Source organism: Struthio camelus, chromosome 8 (genome assembly GCF_040807025.1).
Source record: "Struthio camelus isolate bStrCam1 chromosome 8, bStrCam1.hap1, whole genome shotgun sequence".
Lineage (NCBI taxonomy): Eukaryota > Metazoa > Chordata > Aves > Struthioniformes > Struthionidae > Struthio > Struthio camelus.
The window spans coordinates 11,896,478-11,915,574 of record NC_090949.1 but is presented as its reverse complement, the minus strand read 5'-3'; the positions used below and the strand labels follow the sequence as shown (position 1 = coordinate 11,915,574).

General features: G+C 35.6%; 2 protein-coding genes across 6 annotated transcripts in view; one reads left to right on the top strand and one right to left on the bottom strand.

Moving 5' to 3' along the window:
- DENND1B (DENN domain containing 1B) overlaps positions 1 to 19,097 on the top strand; it is a 174,519-nt gene that overhangs the window by 141,929 nt on the left and 13,493 nt on the right. For all 4 annotated transcript variants that reach the window (XM_068952102.1, XM_009669765.2, XM_009669764.2 and 1 more), the window contains 4 exons: positions 3,780 to 3,820; positions 4,628 to 4,696; positions 7,087 to 7,143; positions 7,944 to 8,054. In XM_068952102.1, coding sequence (XP_068808203.1) covers positions 3,780 to 3,820; positions 4,628 to 4,696; positions 7,087 to 7,143; positions 7,944 to 8,054 — 278 coding nt within the window. The remainder of the gene's footprint in view (positions 1 to 3,779; positions 3,821 to 4,627; positions 4,697 to 7,086; positions 7,144 to 7,943; positions 8,055 to 19,097) is intronic.
- The window catches only part of CRB1 (crumbs cell polarity complex component 1), a 166,212-nt gene continuing 159,392 nt past the window's right edge, over positions 12,278 to 19,097 (bottom strand). For both annotated transcript variants that reach the window (XM_068952099.1, XM_068952095.1), the window contains one exon: positions 12,278 to 18,887. In XM_068952099.1, coding sequence (XP_068808200.1) covers positions 18,657 to 18,887 — 231 coding nt within the window. In that variant the 3' untranslated portion in view covers positions 12,278 to 18,656. The remainder of the gene's footprint in view (positions 18,888 to 19,097) is intronic.

The following is a 19,097-nucleotide window of genomic DNA, read 5'->3' as shown; positions in this document are numbered from 1 at the left end:
TTAACCTTTTAACTGCATGTTTATATTATTTGTTAAATTCTGGGTAAACAATATTTTAAAAATAATTTCAAGATTTGTGCTGCCTAATTCCTTATAGATACTAAGTTATCTGTTTTCCAAAAACATTTTAAACTTTTTTCACATCTAATTATTTTTGCAGTGCAAAGTTAGAGTGATTTCCTGAATTTTTAGAGAAATGTAACTATCTCCAGCAAATGTGCTACTTTAAGAGGGGAAAAAAAATAATGTAACCTTTAATTACCTTTTGAGAAGGAATACTGAAAAAATGACTTTCTCCCTGAATAAAAATATTATTCCTTGTGTTGATTCCCTCAGTTATATTCACTGACAATTGTTTATTGCTTTGCACGTTAGTTAGCCTACAAAATCAACCCATATAAAAGAGTGCCTGCTAGATCCAGTTCTGATTGCTTGTGAGACTGTTGAACGGTTTCCTGTTAAATGTTAGTTACAGTTATATTGTTATTTGAGGAACCATATTTGCTATCAAAATAAGCATGACACAGCACAAATACTATTTTATAGTCAATCTTGAGAGCGGTGCAGGAGCTTTCTTTATAAATGGAGGTTCAGTGGTTTAATCAAATCCACTGAACTGCAAGTGGCAGCTTCCTCTGCAAGACTGCCCTTAAGTGAGCATATGTACGCGGGAGAGGATTTCACCCGCACGGAGGAAGAAATCATCCAGGGGTACGCAGCCACTATCACACGTTCTGTGTAATACCCTTTTTGAACTTGGAGTGTGTATATCCTTTTGTTAACAGTTTTTACTCCCTTCTTCTGCCCTCCGTGTCCTGTCCTGTGATCTGGCACATAATTCATTTTTTTTCTTGATCAAGATGTTGTTAGTTAGTACAGAGATTTACTTCTTTTTGGCTTTTTCTTAGGGTAAATTATGCTGCTCTATAAATAGATTTTAGGCATTGAGCATCCATTATTCAGATAGGTGATGTCAGTACTTGAATTTCTTCTGCTTGCTGCAGTTAGGAGGTCAAGAGGCTGCAATAAAACTGCACTGGAACTTAGATAAAGTTTGTTTCTTGACTGTACGCTAGTAGCTGGTGAGCTGTGTCTCGCCTGGGTATGCTCAGGAGGGAATGTGCAGCTTCAGTAGCAGTTCTGTGTTAGATTGTAGTGGGTGCTTACTTTTCAAGTCAGACAAGCTGTATATTGCCAGGTTGTGGACAAATTGCTTAGGGCACCTATTCAGTATTTACATAACTGCTGTCTCATTATCATTATGAAGTGCAGGGCTAATAGTATGTGTGCAATTGAAGGTGACATTTTGTGATGCTAATGGGGTAGAACTATGATCTCTTTTCAGAGTTAAATCCCATCAAGTTTATCATGCAGTCCAAGGTTTTAAAAAAAGCAGGTGAAACCTGGCCTTCAGGAAAGTCACAGAAAGTTAGCGTAAGCTATAAGCTGTTAAAAAGACAGGTGAATATATTCTAAAGAATAGAGAATATAATTTCATATTTCTGAATCAAATGGAAAGTGTTTCCTTAAGTAATCTCTTTTCTAATTTGCATTTTCCCATATATGCAAGAGCAACTAATCCAGTAAAGAAAATTAAATCAGAAGTTTAAAAATAAGACTTAGATTATTTTTTTATAAATTAGTTTTGTTTTCAATAAAGTACTCAAAATGTATTTCCCTGTGACTGTGTATGAAACACAAGTTGTCAGCCCTCTGCACTTTATCCTTGCGCTTTTTCACAAGTTTTCATTTTCTGTGATGTGAATTATCCTGTGGAAGTAAATATTAGTTCTGAAGACTTTTAGGTAATTTTCAATACAGGAATATTGTGATGTTTTATTGTTTTATAATATGAATTTGTTGTGGAATACATTGATTAATCTATAATCATGTGGATTTTACTGCAGCAATCTTTTTTTTTTTTAGTTGATCTACTATCATTGGTGGCAGTATGAGAGAAAACAGTGAAGAAATGAAAAAGCCTTTGAACCTCTAGCTTAGTAATGATTTATTTCAAGGAGTAAGCATTTTCATTCTTGAGTTTCAGGAATTTTAACTATAGCTCAGCCTATGTAGTGTTAATATTGCTTTTTCTGTAGATGAATATTTATCTGTTTTATTTACTGCCTTCTCTAAGTCTCTCCACCCAACTAGAAGCCAGATAAACTCTCAGTGTTTTTCTGTGATCTGACTTAACTATCTCTAGTAATTGCTTAAGTCGTGAGTCCTGAAACAGGATGCTCAGATGTGGGAAGAGCCGTTGTTAAGGAATCCACAGGCCAGCTGATGTATTAATATTGTTGATATGAATTTAAAGTTATGAAATGTCAAAGTGGAGAAAATAGAGTTCATTGAATTCACTTCATTAACACACTAGTAATGGTTACAGTTCACTTTATTACATGTTATCTGCATGCTGAATTCTCTAGTAATTCCAGGGAACCAGACTGAGGAACTAAATAAGGAGTCATTTTTGCTTTAGATTGCTCATTGACATTCTTAGTGGAGATAGGATCATAATGGCATCATTTTCAGTCTTTCCTAAGCTGGTATTGCTTTTACTCGTGTCATCATTCCTGAGTGTTTGGCTGTCTCAGAATTGCTTGTAAGGAATATAGTGACATGGGTGGCATTCAGGTTTTAAATGAAAGTGTTTTGCTGCCTGGTACAAGTCCAAGCAGCTCAGTCTTTTCCCCTCACTGGGAAACTTGGGAATACCTTTTACAGTAATCCAGTTCTCAGAGGTGTTCTGTGAGAAGGAGGTTTGGTTCTGTTTTGTCTTTCCCCTAGCCAATGTGATAATTCCACCTAGGCCTTCATTAATTGATTTATTACACAGTTAAAGAATTTTTGAAACCTCCTATTAAAACTCTAAATTGTCAAGGATGTATCAGTATGGTCCTTATAAAATTGATAAATTCTCTCAAATTCTTCATTCTTGTCAACTTGAATGTCTCATCTGGAACTTTTCATTCATGGTTAGTAACAGCTCACAGTATCACAGTATTCAGTGATTAATCTGCTTCAAAACTTTTTCAGAGATCAGGGAACCAGTCTTTGTTGTTCAGGTGAAGCATCTTAGGAAAATAACGTTCATTTCTTTTCCAACCAACCAGTAAAATATAACCCTGCCCTTTACGGCCAGCTTAGTGAGGCTGTAGTCCTCAGTAACGCTTTAGTAGCACTAAGGCAGTAGTTATCACTTGCCTCTTAGAATTCTGTCTTTGTGAAATAAAATAGATGCAGTTGTTAATTTACAGTGATTTTTCCCTACATCAGAGATGTATAGTGATGCCATAATCCTTAGTCTTTTCTCTAGTCTCTCTCTCTCTCTTTTTTTTTTTTTTTTTTTTGGGATGGTACCATCTGCAGTCCATGTCATTTTCTTACTTGAAAGCTTACCCAGTGGGATCATTATGCTTGAATACAGTTCGTTATATATTATTCTTTCCTTCAAGTGGTGATTTTCTTTTTAGAATTTTTAGCAGTATGTTATCTTATTGTAGTTTTAATTTCTCTTTGCACCTAAATTGAAATGAAAAACTGTGTGGTGAAAAGATATGCTTTTGAAAAGAAAAAAAGAAATGAAATAAAACATATCCAGGTCTTTTCTTGCTGTACACATATTCTTATCTTTAGCATTCCTTGTCTTTCTGGGAAGAATGAAATTAATGAATAATCCTCTAAGGGAATTTTTTATGCAGATTGTGCAGAGGGCTGAAACATGAAAAATGTTGAATGTATGTTTGATTCTGTTTTCTTTTACGTTTTTATCTCAGGAAATTCAAGATCTTATCAGCAGTGGATGCATACAGTAAAGGTATAAACATATTGTTAAGTAATTCATTTCTGCAAAAAATCTGTATACTTAGCATCCTAATCTTAAATTTTTGCCCTATTCCCTATATTGATGTAATGGTAAAAGCTTATTAATCTGTAAGGAAAATATAATCTAAGTACATTCTATAATAAACATGTATTTAATATATCCATTAGCCAAATGCAAAAACAAACTTTTTTTTTTGTCTGTGCCATCAAGTATTTCACTATATTCTGCATCATATTACATTCCATAACTGTGAATTAGGTGTGACAGTAAGATTTGATATGAAGTTTATCACTTCTAGTAAACAGCAGTTAGGTTAGGATGGTTTTGTGCAGTTTGACTAACAGAAGACCCTTTGTATAACCTTGCTATTCTGCAGGATTAGTAAAATATATTATTTAGATTAACAGAATTCTTGTGTGATTAAATGAGATACAGTTATTTCTATCAGGTCAAAGTATTTTTTTAAGTTACACAAAATATATGATAAGAACACATGAAGAATAGCCGTAACTTCTGAATTGATTTTGAAATAGCAACAAAGAATGAAGAATGAAATACATCATTATGTTAGAATGCATTGATAAATATGTCAGCTATGATAATGACATACTGTAACCCTTGTGTAGCTGTAGACGGTAGGGTGTAGAAGAAACACAGCTGTGGTAATTCTTACCAATTCAAAAGGAAGATCTCTATTTCTTTACAGCACACTGTTCATTTTCCTTGCTGTTGTCTTAACATTTCCAACGTAAGCCTGTAGTTACTAAAGTAATATGGGGTTTTTTTTGTGTATTTCAGAAAGGTGGTGCACTGATCAACACAGCAATGACCAAAGCCACTCCGGCTGTGAAAACGGCATATAAATTTGTAAGATCATCTATTTCCAATAATCAATATGTAAAAACACCTTAACTTCCTACAACCTCTGATTCTTCCTAAATACTGAAAAACCTAAGCGTTTTATAAATGTATTTCAGAAGAACATCTCAGCCTGCAGAACGTTCTAACCTTCATTCATGTTCTCATAGAGCACTAGAATCTAGAGTTGGTTCAGAATCTGCCTGATAGCTTGTACATAACAATGAATATTTTCAAAGCATCAGCATGCAATTTTTGTTTCAGTCATAGTACACACTAGACACTTATTTGAGTATCCTTTATATAGTTGATACACAGCTGAAAACTTTTCCTGAACTGGTGAGATGATTAAAATGTGGACTCTGAAAATAATAATTCTGATATGCACTTAACACAACTCTGGTATTGCAAAATTAACTTGAGTGTAAATGTAATGTTTTGCAAATGTAAATTAAAATATAGTGTTAACACGGTGTAGAGAGTCTTTTATTAATGATATTCAGTTCTCGTAAGACAAATGGCGTCATGGCTTCTATAGATGCAGTTTTGCTTTGGCACTGAGTGCTGCACTTTTGAAAATAGATGGTAAGGCATCAATATCATGTGTAGTGAGTGTTTTCCATGCTCTGCTGTTGTAAAAATGGTATTAAAATACTCACATTTAACTGTATTTAATGCTTATACCTTTGAGCTTATAAAATCGTGTTTTAAAAGACTGTCTAACCAGTAAAGCATGTGAAATTACTAGATATTATCCAGTATGGAAAAATAACATAGAATAGTTTAAAAAGAAATGAAAAGTAATTTAAAGTTGGATTTTTAAATATATGGGAAAAGACTTTTGGCTTCATCCTCTGCTTTTCCAAGTGTTTCACTAGTTGGATGCATAATAAGTAGTCCTGAATAAATCAGTACATCAAACTAAGCTAGTGCATGTTAAGTAAAGTTTTCAAAGAGAATTTTTAATTTTACATCAGTTGAAGAACACAGCAGTCATGAAGAGAGAAACAGGTAAATAAATTAAATATACTTCATATTCATGAACTCATTTATAATTAAAAAAATGGTTGATTAACAGGTTATCAGAAATGACTCTTCAGTTTGCACTAGTTTAGACTGTGGTTACATAATCTTCTCCCAACTTTCTTTTTTGATAATTATGTCCGTGATAATAAATATTCTTCTAAGCGGACTTCTTTATGTGCCAAGAAACGCTGGTAACTTTTCTGAAGCTCTGTATATCCTTAAGGTATTCTCATTTGTAGGCTTTTTAACTTCTTACACTCTTACCCTTTGTGGAGCCTTATATTTGAGATATGAAATAAGCATTTCTTAATTACTAGATAACTGATTGGTAGCCTTGTGTAAATAATATGATTGGTACTATTCCTCACAGTTAGAACAAAGCACTCCAAAATACATCCAAATGCTGAGCGTGTGTATGATCTGGAAAGTTTAAAGTGACTCACAGGTTAGCATCTGCTACATGGCACCCCATTGTGCTGTTATTGAGCTTATAGGTGTATGATTTAAGGATCAAAAAGACTCTCTGACCTCTTGAATCAAGAAAATAGTTTTCTTTTTCTCAATTTCCAGGTATAGAAAAGCATAGAAAAATATGTGGATTGCTTTAGAGCATTATTTATGCTCTAGAATATAAAATGGTCCTTTTCAAGACTACCTAGTTTTTTCCTGAATTAACTATATTCATATGAGAAAAATATCCACTCTTCTCTTAAGATTAATTTATTTTTTTCCAGATAGAAAGAGTATATATATATTACTCTTTTATAGCACAAGTACATGCTATTGCATATTGGTAATTCATCTCTCTATTGAGGAATATTCTTGGGTTTGTTTTCTATGCAGCAGTGATCCTTGGCTGTCTATTATAATACACACAGAATATCCCTCTAAATAGCAGCACTATGCTGTTCAGCAACACTGGGCAAAATCTCCATCTGCATATGAAATCACTTCATTTCTCTTAAGATTGATGTTGCCCTGCAAGTTGCCAGACTGGAACGCTGTGGCAGTCATCTTGAAAATCTTAACATTTTTCCAACACGCCTTACTGTTGAAAAACCCTCTCAAATTTAAAGGACCATTTCAAATAAAGGAGTGATGTAAAAGACCGTTTTTAGCCTGTCTTCAGTAATATTGGAGAATTTGTGAGTATGTGTATTTTCACAACGTTGGCATACAGATAGTGAAAAAAACCCTTAAATACACTGACGAAGCATGAATTACATAGCACATGTGAAATTAGCAGTAAAGGTCATTGTCCTTCTTTATATCACCAACTGTAAAACAAGAAAAATTAAGTACAGCCTCATGAAGCTGTTCTGTGAATGCAGTCAGTTTCTTACAAAGCTACGTATGCCCTTTTAATTTTCTAGGCAAAAAATCATGCAAGGCAAGGAATAAAAGAGGTGAAGAGTAAGTTAAAACACAAGGTACGTAGTACACTTTTTACTTACCTTGCTGCTTTTATCAGTTTGAAGCTTATACTGTACAAATCACATGAGATTTGTGTTTTTAATGACTTTTGAAATATGCTTAGCCCTTTGTTCAACAATCCATTTTTCATAACGAGCCCTCTGGCAACTATCTGTCATTCTATGCATCCACTGAATAATCTCTTTATTGTTTGCATATTTTATCATAGAACAACAGAGGTCTTCAAAGATACATTAACAGGATGTATGTTTTCATAAAGTTGATTGCTTTGATATAACAATTGAAGCCTTTGCTTCAAGCTGAGAATTTAAGACGGGAGAGTCTTGCACTGCAATGCATTTCAGAAGGTGTAGTTGTCTGTTTTGGTTTCGTAAGATGTGTGCAATGGCAGTGTTTAAAAATGGATACATATTTTCATTTTGCAAAAGTAACACTGCAGAAATAGCAGAAAAGATATTTTAGGCATTTTACAGCTGCTTTTCCTACTGGAAATTTTGTTGCACTTTAGATTTTTCTGTAGGGAGAAGGATCCTTTTTAAAGTATATTTTGTTCTGTTTTAAGGAAACTACCAAGAAGATCTCCTAGACGTTTGAACAATGCATCTTTTAAATGGCAGTGTTGATAATTCAGCTTCTTGAAAGCTAAATTTGATTTTTCTTACTACAGATGGTATTTTCATGACAGTAATAGATTATGACAAGATAATTTTGAATGCTTTCTGCATGCATAATATAGAGGATACATTGGCAGATCATGATTATAAATAAAGGAGTTTATATCTGTTTTGTTGTATAGGAGAGTGAGGAAGAGTACGGAACTTGCAGCTCTGGTGCAGTACAGAGTGCTCCTGTCTATACATTGCGTAATGAGAGAAGAGGAAACTCAGAAAAACGAAGGCTTGCACAGGTAAGACACCTGAAACTTCTGTTCTTATACACATAAATGCAAGGAAAATGTTTTCCACTTGCAGTAATGCATCAGTGACTCTGTTTAAGATTATTTTACTGTCTGTGTTTGGATAGTATGATAAAAAGTTATTTTTATAGCAATATTGTTGTCATAGTACAGTGCTTGAAAGGAGAAAAATAGCTCTTATTTCATCCCCATTGAGAGGGAAAAAATAGGAGATTCAGAAAGCAGATCGATTGCTAGAAAAATGTCTGCAAAAGAAATCACTTTAAAGTTTTATTCAGACAGCAATTAAAATTCTGAAGCAAACACTGAGTTTTATTAATGGCTCAAAATATCTGATATCAAAGTATAAAATAGTTACATGACAGCTAGAAGTATTGAAGGACTGATGTACTGAAAAACTTACTCAGCATAATGTATCATTTTATGGATTCCTATTAGAGAAATGTATGAGTATAGATCAGAAATTTAGTTCAGTCTTAAATGTTGTTTTTAATAAAGGCTTCTTTTGCTATATTCATATTATCTCTATTAAGCTGTCTTTTTTAGTTTCTTATGGTGGCACGCATTAGTATTGTGTTTATAATAAATTAATTTGGGAGTCAGATGGCCTTTAACCTTGCTCAGATAGTTATCATTAATTATTTTATTGATAAGTCAGCTAGTTAATGTGGTGTCAGCCTCTTGTCCTTTTGTTCTCTGTTCCTTTAATAGTCCTGACTTGCGGTAACAGGTGTAGTGTCTCAACTTTGGCAAGTGTTTTAATATCGCCATGTTCATTTTGGTAATTTTATTCCAAAGATACCAATAAATAGTTTTTTTTAGTATCTTTTTACTGGCAATAGATACTTTTATAAGTACACATTATACTTTATATGTTATATTGTTATTGCATGTTTTTAATACATGTAATGAATGTTTATCATGGATTTTTAATGCATATATCTTCCCCAGATGAGAAGAGAGTAGAGAAATTTAATCCAGCTGATCTAATAACATTTGATTTTTAGCTTTACATATTGCAGTAATAGGCAGGTTCTACTTTGTATGCTTTTTCATTTTGGCCGGTGATAAAGTGTGCTGTGTGCAGTATGTTTTCGTATACAGACAGCTGTGATACCTCCGTTCTTTGAGGAGCCTGTGTACAGCAGATTTTCTTCCCTGAGTGTCAGGAGAGAAGACAGACAATGCTACGTGTATGAGAGTACAACTCTTAACACTGATAACATGAGCAGATTCTTAAAATATAGAGATAACTAATAGATGGCTGTCACTTTAATTCATAGCAATGTTTCCCCCCCCCTTTCCCCCTCCCCCAACCACTACTATAGTTTAGTAGGTTGAGGCACTAGGCACTGAAAAGCTTTTAATGCATTATAAAACAACATACACAGGTTAGTGGAGGTGAACCTACAGTTGCATGCATCTATGTAAATACATAATACAAATGCATCTTAATAGTCAAGTGAATTTTCATGGCCTGCATTTATTAGAAGAAATCTGATATACTAATTTACCTCTTGGCAGTCCTGCCTGCTGTTTCACCTTATTTGCAGCTAATACAGGAGTCTAGGGATACAAAAAATATAATTTACTGCAGTACAATTTAATAATTCTTCTGAAGGCCTGTATTCTGACAGAACATTTCAACTTTCGTATGCTTCTGTGTTCATACAGGTGTATATTGCTATGTCCTTTATTATTAATATTGTTATTTCTACCAGTCAAGTTTTGTTTTTGAAAACAAGGCAGCAAGAGTGCGTGTCAGACCATAATTTAATATACATACCTGTGTGTGTTTCTATGTATGTATACACATGTACACATGTACATATGTACACATAAATATATACATATATATGTATGTGTTATGTATATGTGTGTGTATATATACAAATGCATGTGTGTATTCAAAGAGTTTGTTTACTAGCAAGGCTGTGTTACTAATGGCCCTGCGTTTTGTCCTGCTGCGAACAGTGTCCTGTGTCTTCTCCCCGGCTCTTGCCCTGAATGTCGCGTGAGCCCAGCGGGCAGGAAAGAACAAATTGTGATTACTGCCTGAGAACTCCGGTCTTGCACGATTTTTTACCTCTCTTTCCTGGTATTCTCACTTTTGTCTCCCTCCTCAGAAGCAAACAAAGCAAGATGTTTTTAAAAACTGATAGGCTGCTGTTGCTACTCGTATTTCTGTTCTTTTAAGTATTTGAGTAAGCGAACAGAAATGCAAGTCCTAGGTGCTGGTTTTAAAGTTTATGTTTGTATAAATGTAGGTGGGTATTCACAAGCGTATGTATAAGAGAGCCTATGTTTGATCTTGTACTGCATGTATAGTTTCAAACAAGTGAATTTCATAGATTGTTACTGTTGTCAGATTTAATCTTTTTTTCTGTAACTCTCTGCCCTGCAGATGAATCTTTCCACACAGATTTCTAGAATGGTGCCTATTGCTGTTAGTGGCACTATAAGGACAGTCCTAACAATTACACAGTAGTTCATGCAGTTTGATAAATATTTAAAACAGTGATTCGATATTGATTAAGTTGCCACATGAATGTACTTGAGTACCTCAAAAAACCTAATCAAACAAAAAACAAAACTGAGTGGTGGTCTTACTTCCATACAAGAGGTAATTCTGCACTTTATTACTCCTTCCTCATAATAAAACATTTAAACAACAAGTGTATACAAAGAATTTGGTGTTAGATTTTACTTCATGTTAGATCCATGCATTGAGCTTTTCATTCTTCACTGCTTGGAAGCAGTTAAACATAAATACCAACTAATAGTTACCTGAAATATTATAAAATATTTTTTAATTTAAAGCACTATATATAATACAGAAGTTTCCTTCCCTCTTCAAGACCATTTTACTGATTGGTTCATAGCAGTGTTCAGGGGCGATGGGGTTGGGGGGGGAGAAGGGAAGGGTCATCTTTACTATGGAAAGTGGATCTGCTTTATACCCCAACAAACAGTAGTTTGTATGTGGGTCTGCTAATTAGTACGGTTATTTCCTGTTTTGTTGATGAGGCTTTAATAAATGTCAAGGGTACAGCCATGAAGATCTCCCAATTAGGCTTTGCGTTTGTAAAACCCAACCCCTTCGCTTTTGTGCGAGGATGACAGTTCCAACTGCAGCCGCAGCCTAACAGGGCTCAAGGGAAAGGATACTTCTCTAGTTTTATTGAAAACAAGGCCAGTTTGGCCCAGTGAGAATACCAGCAGTGGTCACAGTGCAGAGCCGTTTTTAACAATGAATATTTACTAAGCTTTATCGCTGCTGTCATGGTGGTTTTATTATATTTTTTACCAGACCTGCAGTAGACTTAATTTTTTTTTAAAACAGTAAATCAAAACAAATTATAGCATGCAAAATAGCTGTCAAACACTAATCGGAGGATAAATAATTAAACATGTGATTGCAAACTGTAGTGAACAGCTTGCTCTCCTATAGTTTGCGTTTTGAAAGTCCTTCCTAAAGAAAAAAAGAAACCTGATTGCACTCATACGTGTGTGTGTGCATGGGCGTGCACGCACACACGCACGCACAATATTAATCTTTGCCTAAGATGAATTGATCTATCTCTGTAATATGCATTTGAGCTTACTCTTGCTTAGATTAGCTGTTCTGGGCTTTTTATATGTACGCGAGCTTAACTGTATTGCAAGTCCAACATTAACAGATGGATTGCCCTAAGCAAGGGAAAACCACAACAAAATCTAGTGAAAGTGGAGGATTGAAGCTTTTTATTGTTAAGCCTTATTAAAACCTTGGCATGTGCGCTGTTGTTAACTGTTTCATGCCTAGATCCAATGGGTCTCTGATATGTTTTATCTCCTGCATAGATTAGATACCATATATAAGAAATTTCCAGCTGAAATTCTTAAAATAAAAATGAACGTAAGCATGAGATTGCTTCAGTTTTGTTTGCAGTACTTTGCTAACTATATTACAGAGTTCTTTTAGCTATTGATGAAGTTTGCTAATACATCTGTTAAACTACTGAGTGCTTAGTTTTGCGTAATCTGTTTTAATTCCTTTTCACTATATGCACCCAGGTGAAGCAGATTTCTGGGCAGACAGGGGCCTAAATGCAATAAGATCTCTACAAAATTGTTCAAAATAAATATATATTGAAAAAGAGAGCATTTTTATTAAGAGCACAAGTAGAATGCCAGGAAGGCCTTTTTGAGTTCAATAATATGATCTTCCTGAATTTACTGTTGTTCAGGTGATGGGGTGGCTTATTAAAAATGGAGCATTTCAGGATTTAAATAGTCCTAATATATTTAGTGACTAGTAAAATATTCTTGCAGATTTGCAGAATACTGAGTAACAACTCCAAGTTCATTTTATAATTAATAAGTTAGCAATATATGTGTGTCTCTAAGGAAATGTGTGTAATATCTGTACCTTTAGGCATGCACTAACTTGCAGCCATAACGAAAATAGAAGCATTTGGATTCTAAGTGTGAATTTGCCAGGATTCTGTGTGTTTCAGCACTACTTTAATGTTCATATATCGTAGTAGTCAAATGAACTACTTCCCATTCCTTGCAGGAGTTAAATTCACTGTCTTAAGATATTTTTAAAATGTTTATTGTTGGAGAAGCACTTTTACATAAAGGAAATAAAAGCCAAGTTAGTCTAAACTTTTTTCTTGGTATTCCAGAGCAGAAGAGAATTACATTTCATTTTTTCCTTTTTAAAAGTATATCACAAGTGTAGCTTTTACAGATTTATTGCTGTATTTCATCATAACGAGGAAGCATGTGATTCAGCTTGCAGTAGGTATACTTGGCATCTGTTCAACAAAGATAACAAGTGTCAGGCGGGAAGTTGTGTTCAGAGTAACCTTACCTTCAGCAGTGCCCCATTTATCAGTACCCCTACAATGGCCAGTAAAGTAAATGACATAATCATTAGCTACAAAGGGCTTTGAGTAACTGCTTACCCTCCTAACCTGAAAAAGGTGATGAGAGTGGGCTGTTGTGACGGTTTTTTTTTCCAGAAACCCAAAAAGAGGAGAGAAGATTGGAAAATACTTGTGACCCTGCAGTGCTGAATATGGATATTCTATATAAGGGGACTGAACTCCTTTTAAAAAACAAAAACATAAGAGCTCTGATTAAGAGCCTTTATATATATTTGAATTCAGATAATATGTTTGGGATCACATTCATGCCTAATATCCACTGAAAATACTAGGTTATATAGCTAGAGCTAGCTTTAACCCTCATTGACTAAAAATATTACAAATTGACAAATGTCATAAACAATAATTAGTAGTTTTTAATGTAAAACACCTTTCATGTTTAGCTAAAGAAACAGAATTTACTAATTAACTGAAGCTTACTTCAACACTGTATTTTACAGAAAATGTTTGCTTAGTGTGGTATAATTGAAAGTGTTGTTGATATCGTTAGCTGCCTTTAATTTGGAGAAGAATCTTTTGTCTTGGTGTGTCGAGTAAGATCTCTTCATCCTGCAACGCAGTCATTTTTCTTTTTAATTAAAAATGGAAAACCTAGGCAGCAAAAATTCAGATTGTAGATTACGAGAGTGCCCTCTTGTGGCTCCGATACCTTTCCTGAATACTGCAGGCACACACATACCCTTTGCCTTGCGTGAAACCTTGAGTCTCGTGACGCATGAGCTTTTACAAATCAAGCAATACTTCCTTACATTTTTGTAAACTAAAAGATTATCTGGATTTTATGCAACTTACTCATTTTAGATGCTTTTGTATACCACGTACGTTTTTATTTTGAGGAATACCGCTATCAGGTAGAGCTATAATTACCACGTTGCTCAACCCTCCCCCCGCCCTTATATTAATATATAAGTAGATGATATCTCCAAACAGTGGCAATGACTGATTTTTGTTTAGTCAGTGAACACATTTAAACAGAAAAGAAGCAGTAATATCTTTGTAAAGCATTTATCTTTTTTTTTCAACATTTTTATCAGTGTGAACTCTTTCCCTTTCTCTGCTCCTGATCTCTTTTCCTCCATCATTTTAAGTGAAGGACTGTGGAAAGTCTCAGCGACAGAGTTCTGCTGTGCCTTCTACACACATGTACCAATGTAAGCTGTGTTGCCACCTGTCCTTCTCGGAGTTCTGCAGTAAACATCGCTTGCGAGCTCTCGCCACTAACTACCATGATTCAAAAAATTTTTTGAAGAGTAGAAAAATAGGGAAATGGTAGGAAATTGCTCTAGCATTTTTGCTGGCATTTATTGGAATATTTGGCTTTTCAGGGCAAAATCACCCTCACGTCTACCTCTGATTGATCCTATTGAGAAACCTTTGAGATAAGTGAAAAAGTCAGCAGATGCCTGCTTCGGATAATATATAACCTGTTTTAGTTTTGAAACTAATAAATAGAAAGTAACCCTCCTGAGAGCCTTTCTCATAAAAACAAACAAGCCATACTGTTAAATATACAAAGCTTTATTTTTTTCTAAAGAGTCTGAAATAGAAATGCTATTTCAAGAAATACCTTCGAAACTGCAAGAAGCTTTCTGCCCTTGATTGTTCTTTGAAATAACTCGGTTAAGTTTCTCATCAAGAGAATATATTGACATCTTAATGTTACAGCTATATTTGCTGTACGTTTTCATTTGCTGCGTATGCTCTGCCTGGTGTTGCTGAGGACCAACAAGTGGGACAGTGATGTGGCTCCACCTAGCAGAAGCGAGGAGCCAGAAGAGCTGTCACTGAGGGAGTGAGCCCACCTGCTTCCCTTCCATATTGCTTTTGCCTCCTGGCCTGAAAGTTTGCAAAGCACAACCTTAAGTCTAAAGCTCTGGAGATGTCTGTTTGCTAACCTTTTCTTGCTCTCTCTAATTCTGTACCTAAAAACAAAAAATGAATCAAGAAGTTTGATTAAAGAAGAATTAAGCTTGGCTTGGGGCAAGAGGGGAGAGAAAAGAAATGGAGAAAGCTCCTCCTGCAGGGATCTCAGCATCTCCAAATGTGAAAGCCTAGATTCAACCCATCTAATTTTAGATACCTTACCGAAATGCTAAAGTTAGCAGTAGTGTTACCCTAGGCTCTTTCTACAGTAACTGGAGAGAGATAGGCATGACCAAAGGGAATTTCAGCCTACCTAAAACTCAGATTACATTCTGCTGCTGCCCATTTCCTGTTATTTGCTGTCCAGAGATCCTAATTTAGACACAAAAGTTAAGTATCTGAAATTAGTGAAGGGAATCGAAATCTAAGTACCCTACATCCATGTTTCCCAGGGCCTTGTAGAGAAGGACATCCTTCACCTGGATAGGAAACTACTTGTGTCAAACAGGAAGGATTCATCTTTGCTAACTAACTTTTCTGTTTGGGAGCCTTAGACAGAAACGTTCTTGGTGTCAGTCTTTTTGTTCCTAAGCTATAATCTTTTTTCTTTGCAGTTGTAATCAGTGTCTTTGTTTGCATGCCCATCCACCCAGACCTTCCGTCAGATCAGCTGATTCAACATCCATTAGTTTGATGTACAGAGTTCAGTGCCGTTCAGTTCTTATTTTATCTGAAGTTTTGTGATAGTGGGTGGTTTTCCATTAAATCTTGAAGTCTCAATGTCTATGATGTTTGTGTTTTGGATCACACCCCAATCATCTGTATTACCCTCAGTCACTTGTATTATTCACTTAACATGTTTGGGTTTTTTTTGAAAATCTTTCCTTTGAAAAGAGTTATGTGATCTACGAACGGTACTTTGAGCAGTGATATTGGCATGTGATAGTTCTGCTGATGTAAGGATCTGATTTACATTTTAACTGAAAGATTGGTTTGACTAGTAATCTCTGTTTTACCTGCTCAGCAGTTATATCAATAGATAATATATTTCAATCAAATCAGTTGGGTTTACAACTGCTCTGAATAACTAAAGTGGCACGCTGGGCGCAAATTAGGTCCTTGTACCTCAAAATCACGCTGCCTTTTCTGCCTTTCACATGCCTTTCTGCATTATACCACATTGATTAGGTTTTTCTATCAACTGTTCACATAATCTTCTTATTCCTTTTTCCACTGTGACCCTCTCAGCCCTCCATTCTATAATTTCCCTTCACTGATCATTGGATAAACCTAGGGCAGTAAAAACCATCAAAAAGAAAAAATAAGTGTTATTTTTCATTGTTAGTTTTGTAGCTGGAAATTCTGCCAGGTGAATCTGATTCATAGAATTGTCCACACACACACACACACGCACACACACACGCGCACACACACACACACACACACAAGTTGCTTACAAAATAGCTGCTGTCTGTCATTGTTTCAAATAGCACTGAAAATCTCAGGAGTCCTATTTAAAAAGCCTGACACGTCTGCTTGTTCCCAATAAAAGTAAAGTCAAGTTGCCTTCAGATGGTGCACTTTGGTGCTGCTAGGATGACGTGTGGTGTGGTGCCATGGTGTGTGTCAGCTGAAAATGAACATTTTTACTAAGCATAGCCTGTGATCTCTGTGTGATTGAGAAGAATGAGAGAGATTTGGCTATTTTGAGAAGACACCTAACTGTGGGCAGCCTGTGGCCTCAGTCTGATTCGGGTGATAGGAGATGGTGTGGACTTTCTGAAAAAGTGTTTTGTGTTTCTTCAGAGAAAATGAAACTTCACCTGCTATTATGAAGAAAAACCAACTATTATTTATGAGCAAAAGCATGGTTAGTTTACTGTGTTAAGGAGTACAGCATATATAAAAGCTAGGAAGCTTAAACTTTGTCAATTTTTCACTGAAATAATTCAGAACATAAATAATGTGCTATCCATGCCTAAGTTAATATATCGCCGTTAATATAATAAGTCCTACCTCAACAGGGAAACGAATGTGATTCCATTGACTTTACAGAAGTTAAACAGTGACGATCTCTATTATATTACAGGTTACTTCCCGTTTCAGAGAACTATCCCCATACTCTTGTCGATGAGTTTCTGATTGACTATGTCTTTGAACAGATTTTGAGGGATTGCCTGTTCTTGCAGGCTCTTCACAGAAAATGATTTCTCTTTGCCATTGGGAACCTGCTTTCTGTGTGGATCCCTGTTTCCCTGTTGTTTTAATTAACAGGATCTCCAAATCACTGACACTGTCTTGTGTCGTGGATGTTTCCAGCAGCTTTGTGTTTTTTCAAATGTATCAGCTGTACATCTGAACCGGTCAAAGCAGAGAAGGCTTCTGTCCTAGGAAAGATAAATCTTTAGCTTCTGTTAATAGTTTTTGAAGTTAATCCATGAGTCCCATATTATAAAAACAAACTTACAGAAATATTGTGCCTTAGAGGGTATCTGCTTAATTTGTATCCAGGGCAGCTTTTCAGATATCAAAACACTATTTTTTGAGGCATTGCTACTTTATGTTACTTTCTGTGAGTAGAAGCATGCAATTAAATTTTTGAAGGGACTACTACTTCTAGGTGTTCACCCAGAATTACTCTTATGTTTATCCTCGTTTGGTGTTCCTATAGCTAATTTATATTCCAAGGAGTACCTCTAATTAAGCTTGTGGTTGTTTGTATGACATTCCAGAAAAAGAAAGGTATTGAAGAAGAGAAAGTTTGTTAACTGTAATTCTGTTTTATCTCTATATTCTTCCTTCCCACATCAGTCTCGCCTCTCGTGGAGTGTAATGTGAAGTACTTTTCCTGTGATCTCATTATCCATTCCTTCACAGTCTTTAACTGGAAAGGAAGCAATGGGTTGTGTTTAACTAGAAAGTTTGATTGAGAGATCTTTTGCCTCCCTGCTGGAGATGAAGCCATAATTATGTCTGAGTGCTGCTGTGGGGGAGGATAGGTAAAATAAAATACTGAAGCATAAATAATAGCGAGCTTTTCTTTATTTTGCTTTGTCTTACTGAATGAATAATCTTTAAGTGTTAAGAAAAAGGAGACAGTACTACATAGATTTAAACCACACTGGATATTTTTCTTTTATTGAAAGTCTGTATGTGTTGATGCATTGACTACCTAGTAAATCTGAAATTATGTATGTGCTGCCATTTATCAAAAGATTATTTGTTTCTCACTTCAAGGACAATTAATGGCAGCAGCCTTATTAAACTTGCTGCCTTAGTACTGATCGATAAGCACTCATTCCAGAAAGTTATGCTTCTGAAAGGTCTAGTGTTAAATAAAAAGCTGATATGTCAAAGACTGTCTTTTATGCTCAGTCAACAATGGAACTATCTTGCGTTCAAATCCTTTCGCATTCATGTGTTTTATCTACATTTTTGAGAGTTTTATGCCAGGGTAGTACTTTTATTAGGCTACCAACAAGCACAAGAGAACTGTTAACTATTTTTGTTTCTTTTGGTTCTACCCGCATCTATACTGTTGCCATCTACTTTTGCTGATTTCATTGTGACTAGCGTTTATTGCGGCTGTATAGGTAGCAGATCACTTGCGGAATGCGATTTTGGAGCATAGTGGAAAACAAAGAGGGCAGATATGATTAGGTAGTTGCCACAGGTTTATTATTAAAGTAATGTGTTCAAAACTAAAGGCAATTTGCCTACCACTACTGGAAAAGGGGAGATGCAACAGCACCCAAATTGCTTTTTTGAGCTTATCAGTTGCAGTTGTGTGGTACTTCTAGAAGTGATGCATGTCGGTTCCAGGGCATGATGGTACCTGGAGGAACTGGGGTGCCAGAGGTGTCCCCCTGCTGGTCCTGCTGTCCCTCCTCCGCACGTCCCGCGCAGGCGCGGGGGTCAGCAGTGCGGCTGGCACAGAGCGTGGGCTCGTCGGCTTCTGCCCGCTGTCGCCTTCTTTGTACGCTGAGCCAGGTGAGAGATGGGCTCTTCTGGTGGGGGTGCCTTTGTCCTGAGGAAGATGAGAAAAACATGAAATGCCTGAAGTTGGGTCTGTGTTTATGTTTAGACAGAGTAGGTATATGAAATGATAGATTTGTTACGTAAGCAGAACTAGTTGGAAGAAGCAAAACAGTTGAGTAGTTTTAAGAAGTTTGTTGCTGTGTTTTATAGAAACAAGCATGACAGCAGTCTATTAAGACTTTATAAAGTTCTGGTGCAG